The sequence below is a fragment of the Mus pahari genome, chromosome 12, assembly GCF_900095145.1.
Source record: "Mus pahari chromosome 12, PAHARI_EIJ_v1.1, whole genome shotgun sequence".
Taxonomy (NCBI): domain Eukaryota; kingdom Metazoa; phylum Chordata; class Mammalia; order Rodentia; family Muridae; genus Mus; species Mus pahari.
In genome coordinates this window covers 82,751,934-82,760,732 of record NC_034601.1, presented here as the reverse complement: position 1 = coordinate 82,760,732, position 8,799 = coordinate 82,751,934, and the positions used below count along the sequence as shown (strand labels likewise).

Below are 8,799 nucleotides of genomic sequence, written 5' to 3'. Positions count from 1 at the left end.
GGTGGCGCTCAGTCTCACACTCTTATGGCCCAGGTGTAACAGGTGGCGCTCAGTCTCACACTCTTATGGCCCAGGTGAACGGGTGGCGCTCAGTCGCACACTCGTATGGCCCAGGTGAACGGGTGGCGCTCAGTCTCACACTCTTATGACCCAGGTGAACAGGTGGCACTCAGTCTCACACTCTTATGGCCCAGGTGAACGGGTGGCGCTCAGTCGCACACTCTTATGGCCCAGGTGAACGGGTGGCACTCAGTTGCACACTCTTATGGCCCAGGTGTAACAGGTGGCGCTCAGTCTCACACTCTTATGGCCCAGGTGAACGGGTGGCGCTCAGTCACAACCTCTTATGCAGCATCCCCAGGTCCCCAACAACAAGAACTCATTGTGAGCACAGTGTAGAGGGAGGTTTCAGACTTGATAGGAAATGCCTGTGTTAGTAAACAGGAGAAAAAAGATCTTTCCTCATGTCACTCAGGGATGTGTTTCGGTTCATGCCCGGGAGAAGTGACATCACATTCGGTTACTTAGCTGGACGACTGAGTGCTTCAGCCTTGCCTTGGCCGCTGTACGGAAATTCCAAATTTTACTAAAAGCTGTCTGTTGTGTGTGTACTGTAAAGACATAACAGCTTGGAGTATTTAAGTTAAAATACTGTGTCTGCCGTCCTGGTTTATGAAGCAGAGTTTGTGTGTACGGCATCTCTGCTGGTGTTTTGAATGCTTCTAAAGTAAAGATAAGAACACTTTTTAAAAATTACAGCCACTGATTTTTCTTTCCTTTTTTCATCATATACTATTAGGTATTTCTTTGTGTCTTTTAAACTCAGGATGCTCATGAGACTTGGCATCAGTTTCATGATTTCTGTCACATGTGGACATTTTCACAAGATGAACGAATGTTCTCACGGGATGTGTAACACGAGCTTCTGTTATTTGGTTCTAGGAAAATGTCCCTGTCACAGAGGATAACTTTGTGAGAGTTCAAGTTAAAGCTTGTGCCCTGAGCCACATAAACACAAAGGTATGGGTGCCCACGGGGACGAGGGTGTCACATTGTCACAGTGTCACAGTTAGTGTCTGCTGGTGACGCTGGTGTGCTCACTGCTAGCCAGGAAATTACTCCTTAGAAAATCTGAGCTTGAAACTCAAGTGTTTCCACACCAAGGTAAGTGGTTTGATTTGTGTGTTATATCGTTATGTGGGAACATTTTATAAAATTTATTTTGGAAGAGTCTGAAAGCATATTATTAAGTCCTATGGGTCAAGGAAGAAATCACCTTCACAAATACAATAAAAATAGAAAGTAGAAACAGTTTATTGACCACGAGTTGTATGTATTGTTAGTTAACATTTTTTAGCTATGATTTGTATTCTTGTCGTGTTTCTGTCTCACAGACACTCCAGTCTCATATCACCCACAGTTATCTTTGTTATTGGCCATAAACCATGTGTCTTTGGTGCAGGTGGGGTGGCACATACCTTTAAACCCATTACCCAGGAGGTACTAACTTCTGAGAGGCTGAGGCAGGTCTGCTCTACACGGCAAGTTCCAAGTAAGAAAGGGCCACACAGTGAGACCTTGTCTAAAAAAACAAGTAAACAGTTAATAGACATAAGTAAATAAATGTGCCATAGTTAATAATGACAAATAGTTAAATCACCGTGATAAGTTTTCTCAGGTTTTGTTGTCAGACAGTGTAGCCCAGGGCGACCCTAACCCCATGGCCCTCCTGCCTTGGCTTCACGGGCACTGGGATTCTAGGCGTGTACAGCCCCATGTCGGGTTTTTCTCCTGGTTTTGTTTTGGGGGACTTGTTGTTTGTTTGCTTGTGGGTCTTATTTGGTCTTTTGACTTGAACCCCTGACACTTAGTTTAACCCAGCTTTGAAGGGTAGAAGCCCGAGGTGACTGCAAGCGTGGTCGTCTTGAGTCTATCCTTCAGGGATTGAATGAGGCCCTGGCTGTGTCCTCGCGCCTTTCTTCGGTGTGTGCTGCTCCTGGTGTCTCGTCGTCCTAGTCCCCAGTCCTGACAGTTAGGAGTCTACCCCACAACTTCACTTACTGCTGATTACCTTCGTAAAGTCCTTCTCCATGCCGGTCACATTGGGCGTGAGGATCAGTCAGTGTGGGAAGAGCTAATTCAGGCTGTAGCCATAAAGAATACAGACAAGGAAAACTGACTTGGGCACATGTTTTATATGTCCATGACTACATCTGGGGAAATACCTAATGTGTCTACTAAGAAGAGATGCTTTCCAGTCATGGCTACTATTCAACGTTACAGGACCCACTCAGATTCTAGTTGTGTGGTGTTGAGGATTGAACCTGGACCTTGTGAATGTGAGGCAAGTGCTCTGCCACTAACAGAAAGAAGTGACAAGTAACAGTTGAATAAACTATCACATGCCGCTAGGCAGGGTGTCTTTCTGAAGATAGTACATTAAGGTAGGAAAATGTGTAGGCACACAACACACTATACATACACCACAACACACAAACATATATGCACACACACCACACATACACAATCACTACTTACTACATACACAAATACCACACACACACACACACACACACATACACACACATATGTGAGAGAGAGAGAGAGAGAGAGAGAGAGAGAGAGAGAGAGAGAGAGAGAGAGAGAGAATAGGATAGGATAGGATAGGATAGGATGGGATGGGATGGGATGGGATGGGATGGGATAGAATAGAATAGAATAGAATAGAATAGAATAGAATAGAATAGAATAGAATAGAATAGAATAGAATCCCTAGTATTTCCATAAGAAAGTCATACGGATGTCCTAAGTGTGAAGTCCCACACTAAAGGAGAAACGTCTGGAAAGTCAGTGTACGTACATAAGGAGGGCTTCCATCTCTTTTTGTTTGATTGATTTTTTTTTTTTTTTTTTTTTTTTTTTTTTTTTTTTTTTGGTTTTTCGAGAAAGGGTTTCTCTGTGTAGCCCTGGCTATCCTGGAACTCACTTTGTAGACCAGGCTGGCCTCGAACTCAGAAATCCACCTGCCTCCACCTCCTGAGTGCTGGGATTAAAGGTGTGTACCACCACGCCCAGCATGTTTGTTTGATTTTTAATTGAAAAGTGATGGTGGGCTGGAGAGATGGCTTAGCAGTCAAGAATATTCGTTGCCCTTGTAGAACACCTAGGTTTGGTTCCCTGAACCCACATGGCAGTTTACAACCATCTGTAACTTCAGTTCCAAAAGATACAACCCAGTGCCTGACCACTGTAGGCACCGGGCACTCATGTGGTACTTTTACATACATACATGCAGGCAAAACATTCATACATGTAAAATAAAAATAAATCTTTAAAAACAAGCAAACAAGCCCAAAACCCCTATACTTAACATAAGTCATCATCTCGCAACAGTTTCCTATGAATACCTAGCTCTCCTCCCCAAGCCCTCTAACCTGGGACTGAGGTGTGAACACCCAGCACTGCTCTGCAAGCCCTCTAACCTGGAACTGGGGTGTGAATACCCAGCTCTCCTCCCCAAGCCTTCTAACCTGGGGCTGAGGAAAGCAATGGTGTCTGCTTTTCTTTAAGGCAGAATCCATAAGTCACCAGACTGGCCTTAACGTAAGATCCTGACACCCCTGCCCCACTTCAGTGGTGCTGGGATTGTAGGCTTGTGCAACTCAGGCCTTGTGGAACTCAGGGCTTCCTGCTTGCTCGGCAAGGCTTCCTGCTGAGCGGTGTCCCTAGCTGTGATCCTGAGATCCCGAGGGTGTGAGGAGGCCAGGCCCCTGTCTGTCTGTCTGTCAGCAGTGCTCTGTTTGCCCTCCCTCACCTCACTTGAACGGGGGACAGGGAGGCTGTGCTTGGCCACCTGAGATTGTTTGGGACGAACTTGACTTCATCTCGACAGAGAAAATGTTACAATGTCCTGGCATCCAGGACTCGGTTCTGCGTCACGACCTCAGCAGCTCACTGTTCCCACTCTGGAGCAGGGGATTATGTGACGTTTTCTGTAATGTTTTATATTAACTGTCATTCCGAAGGGGAATTGTATCTGCTGTTCTGTGGCTTGGGTTTCTGTTGTCCAGCTTTCTCACATGTCAGAGACGGGTGTTTATTGTTTGGTTTTGTTGTCGTTTTGGCTTTTGATCCACTCTGTAGCCCAGCCTGGCAATGAGAACTCACTGTGTTGCTCAGACTAGCCTCCAGCTTAAGGTCTCCTGCCTCTGTCTCCAGCGTGCTGGTGTTAAGGCAAGTATCGGGATTATATGATGTGTTAGCATGTAAATCCAGACTCTATTCTGGACAGTAATGTGCTGCCATACTCTGTCCTGATTTAGCTTCTAGCAGAAATGAAGATGGAAAAGGATTTCTTCCCTGTCGGAAGAGAAGTTGCTGGAATTGTATTAGAAGGTAAATATTATCTGCATTTTCTATATAAAAGAATTTAAGCCAGACACTGGTGGCACTCACCTTTAATCCCAGCACACTAGAGGCAGAGGCAGGCGGATCACTATGAGTCTGAAGCCAGCCTTGTCTTCCAAGTGAGCTCCAGAATGGCCAGAGCTACGCCAAGAAACCCTGTCTCAGAAGAAAGAAGGAAAGTTAATAATAGCTAATAAGGTTACCAGCACATAAAATAATATGTTTTATAATATAAATTTATTAAAATGTCAATTTTAAAAATTGAAAGTAGGATTGAGTTTATGATTGAAGAACTTTATACTTCTGTAAAAATCTAGGTTTTGACTCATATGTAATTGTATTGAATTTTTATGATGTGGCACCTGAATCCCAGAGCCTGGCTTGCTTTTGAGCTTTTATAATGATCTGCTTATTTGTGTGTATGTGTTTTTCTTATTGATAACTCTCAAGAACAGGCACAGTCTTATGAAATGTGGAATGGGTAAGCAACCGATGAACTGAATGATCATCTAATTATACTTTTTACCTACAATCTGACCAGATTAAAGGAGCATACAGTTGTTTAGATAAGTAAAATTATCATCCGTGTTTAACTAAAATCACAATTAAGATTCAAATATGGTCCACCCCATAAACTTATTCAGAAGTTACCATTGATTGGTGTGTGAGCAGAGTGGGTGAACCCTGACCATGAAAGCCTCTTAGTGAGTGGTTGAGCTCGATGTAGAAACACGTTACTTCAGATACTCAGGCTTCTTGTTCTGTCTGTTAAAATCATTATTTGCTTTAAAAATACTTTAGAGTGATGAAACAACCTCATTCATTCTCATCAGAAACACCAACTCTGACTTTTGGATCTCCAGGACAAACCGCTTTGCTTTTCCACCCTTGATTTAACGCAAACTGAAAACTTGATTTAACGCAGTTGCTGATGATTATGTACATTTTGGTCTAAAGCTAAATGATTCAAGTAACTTGGGCTTGTGTGTAAACATTATACAGAAGGACAATGCTTGGGGCTGAGTGTGTAGCTTGATGGTAAAGTGCTTGCCTAGCATGCACAGGGCCTCGGGTTTAGTCCTGAGAGCTAGCAGAAAAAAGGAAAATTTTTCCTCAAATATAGGAGAACAAAAGAATGTATGAACACAGACGTGTTCTCAGAAAGACACAAACAGGAGGGTAGACCAGAGCAAGCCAGCCTCGTGGTGAGTGTTATAAATGAGGTCACTAGATTACTGTTAAAGGGAGTGGCAGACCAGTCCCTAGGAAGAGGATTGGTAGGGTCAGAGACTAACATGAATCATGCTGCAAAGTCCATAAGCTAGACAGTGATGATAGAAGAGGGACTGACAAACGGAAGCAATAGTGAGGAAAGGAAGTCAGCAGGAGTTGATAAGCAGTTGGCCTCGGGGAGCTCAGAAGAGGTTTATGAGTAAGGTATATGACATAACCAGGTGAGCTCACACTTACACTTGAACTTGAGTTCAAGAAGGGCAATGATGACCTCCCACATGGAATCTCTAGTGCGTGGGATCGCTAGTGAGCAGTGCCTGAGATGATTCTGGGGGATGAGCACTCTGTGCAGGAAAGGATTCCGTCTGAGAACTGTCCGTGTGTATACTTCAAAACAAAACAAGTCAGAGTTGATGAACTAGGGAGGCAGAAGCAACAGAGGAACCTTTTGGAACACCAGCGATTGTGGCATGGGGGAAGAAAGAGAAGTGTGGAAGGAGCCAGGAAAAGCAAGCACGTGATCCCAGGAGACAGGAGGAAAGGTGTAGTGGGATGGGAGCCAGGAGAAGTGACAGCACAGGACGGGTCCCCAGAGAAAGCAAGCACGAGTGAATGCGGACTGAAACACTAACTACCTTGGTACCAAAGGATGAATTGATTCTGAGGCCATTTTACTTGGTTTTCCTTGTGTGTAGACTAGAAGAATAATACCATACACTACAAGGCGTACTATAAGGTATAAGGAATACTGTAAGGTATATTGTAAGACATACTATAAGACATGAGATAAGGCATACTATTTATAAAGTTTATAGGAAGGTTCTGAGTCCAAAGTATTCAGAACACTGAAGTGTTTTCTTCCCGTTTCATCCTAGAACAAAAATACTCAAATGAATTGACTGTTGGCAGAGGAATGTGTGTGTGTGTGTGTGTGTGTGTGTGTGTGTGTGTGTGTGTGTGTGTGTGTGTAGCCTCTTGTGGGAGGCATTCAGGGCCTTCATCTGTTGGCAGTGACATAGAGCCATATGTCCCCACAGTGTCAACCCCTGTGGGCATCAGATTTTCTAGAGAAACAAGACTTGACATGTTCTACCCTATGCAACTCATAGACCATCCTATACCACACACATTCCTGGCTCTTTAATTGAGTGGATTTTTACAACCCTGCGAATTATTTCATTTCTTTAATTTTAGTTGGCTACTTGTCTGGGGGACAGGATCTCATGTAGCCCAGGCTGCCCTTACATTTGATATGTAGCCAAGGATGACCCTGACCTCTTGAGCCTCGTGACTCTACCTCCTAAGTGCTGGTATTCTAGGTATTGCCCACTATATTTGGCTTTTTCATTTGTTTTAATAGTCAAATAAAAATTAAATTTAGGGAGCTAGAGAGATGGCTCAGCAGTTGAGAACACTGGTTGCTCTTCCAGAAGACCCAGGTTTGATTCTTGCCAGCAACTACATGGTGGCTTACAACTGTCTGTAACACCAGTATCAGGGATCCAGTGCCCTCTTTGGCTTCCATGGGAACCAAACACACACATTTTACACAGATGTTCATGTAGCCAGAACACCCATTCACATAATAAAGTAAACAGGTAAAGAATTAAATGTAGTCTCCGTGTGAAGTTAACGCCTGCCTCTTTCTGCTCTTTAGTTGGCAGGAAGGTAACATTCTTTCAGCCAGACGATGAAGTGGTCGGTAAGTCATGGTGCCCAAGTCCTCACTACTCTGTCGTCAGCCGTCTTTCTTCTGTGTAAATAGTAATGCTCACTGTGACCTCACTTCAGATAAAGACACTGTCTTCGACTGGGAGTGTAGTACATTCAATCCTCACATTCCAAAAATAAAGATATTCTCCTGACTTTTGGAATTTGTCCTCAAATACCGGCTACTGAAGAAAACAGAGAGCTTAGCCTCAGCAGAGCACGTCAGGCCTGCCAGCCACTGGCCGAGCAGTCACAGACAGAAGCCAGCAGGACGCATCCTTTCTTCCATGTTCTGCTCTCCTACCTAGCCCCTACCTACTGCATGGTCAGACTGAAATTTCTAGAAAAAGTCACAGGCCTGTGCTTGAAGATTGTTGATGCCGTGAGCCGTATAGAGCCTCTGTTCTCCACCCCACAAAGCTCTCTGCTGTTCTTATACAACTAAAAATTAGCTTGAAGCAAATTTGTTATTCTTAAATCCATAATCATTGCAAGCATTTGATGAACATCTGCTCATGCTTGTGTCCCAGACAATCATGCAACTACATGTCAGCACCACTTTCGTAACTGTCTTGGTATATCCTCGTCTTCATAGACGGCACCCTCCGAGCCTTGGGAAAGGCCACTGAAGATCGGAGGTGCGGGAAAGTGTGTCCCCAGCTTTCACTGAGCCTCTGACTCAAAGAACCCATGATTATATTCTTATTTATTCAAGAACTCAGTAATTCTCTATATTGCCTATGTTTCTTTTTGTAAGAGAGCAGACTTAGAACTGAAATAGACTCCAGAAAAGCAGGGTTCTGTTCAGGGCACATGGAAAGGAGGCTCAGGGACTCCAGCACTCCAATTCGCTGCATGACATCGGCCACCTTTATATTAACTACACTGCACAGAGTTTACATGAATGTATCTCATAGGGAATGAGTTCCCTCAGAGACTTCCCCTTAAGCTTCTTGTTTTGATTTTTAGGAATTTTGCCTTTGGATTCAGAAGACCCTGGACTCTGTGAGGTTATTCGAGTGCATGAACATTACCTGGGTATGTGGCAGTCTGTACTTCAGAACTGAATAAGTCTGTCCCACTGAGAGCATAACCTTCCCTTAGCCGTGTGACAGTTCTGGCTTATGTTGTTTATGAATTAATGCTTAGATTTAGCATTGTGTAGACCTGTGAGGTTTACTAACATTGCTCGTGGCTGTAGAATCTTTCACATCAGAATTTGTAAATGTCTTGCTCTTGGCTTATTTTAGTGTGTGTGTGTGTGTGTGTGTGTGTGTGTGTGCGCGCGCGCGTGTGCATGTGTGTTGTTAGAGATAGAACTTAGGGCCTCCAGCCTGCTAAGCAAGAACTATACCATTGAACTCGTAATTACTAACTAAAACAAACAAAAAAAAATGTACACAATTTTGACAGTATTTGTCAAAGCTGAGGCAGGAAAAAAGTTTTAAA

At 43.8% G+C, this 8,799-nt stretch overlaps 1 protein-coding gene across 4 annotated transcripts in view; it reads left to right on the top strand.

Moving 5' to 3' along the window:
* The window catches only part of Cryzl1 (crystallin zeta like 1), a 36,203-nt gene that overhangs the window by 13,105 nt on the left and 14,299 nt on the right, over positions 1 to 8,799 (top strand). For all 4 annotated transcript variants that reach the window (XM_021209322.1, XM_029544655.1, XM_029544656.1 and 1 more), the window contains 4 exons: positions 943 to 1,020; positions 4,323 to 4,395; positions 7,298 to 7,342; positions 8,320 to 8,388. In XM_021209322.1, coding sequence (XP_021064981.1) covers positions 943 to 1,020; positions 4,323 to 4,395; positions 7,298 to 7,342; positions 8,320 to 8,388 — 265 coding nt within the window. The remainder of the gene's footprint in view (positions 1 to 942; positions 1,021 to 4,322; positions 4,396 to 7,297; positions 7,343 to 8,319; positions 8,389 to 8,799) is intronic.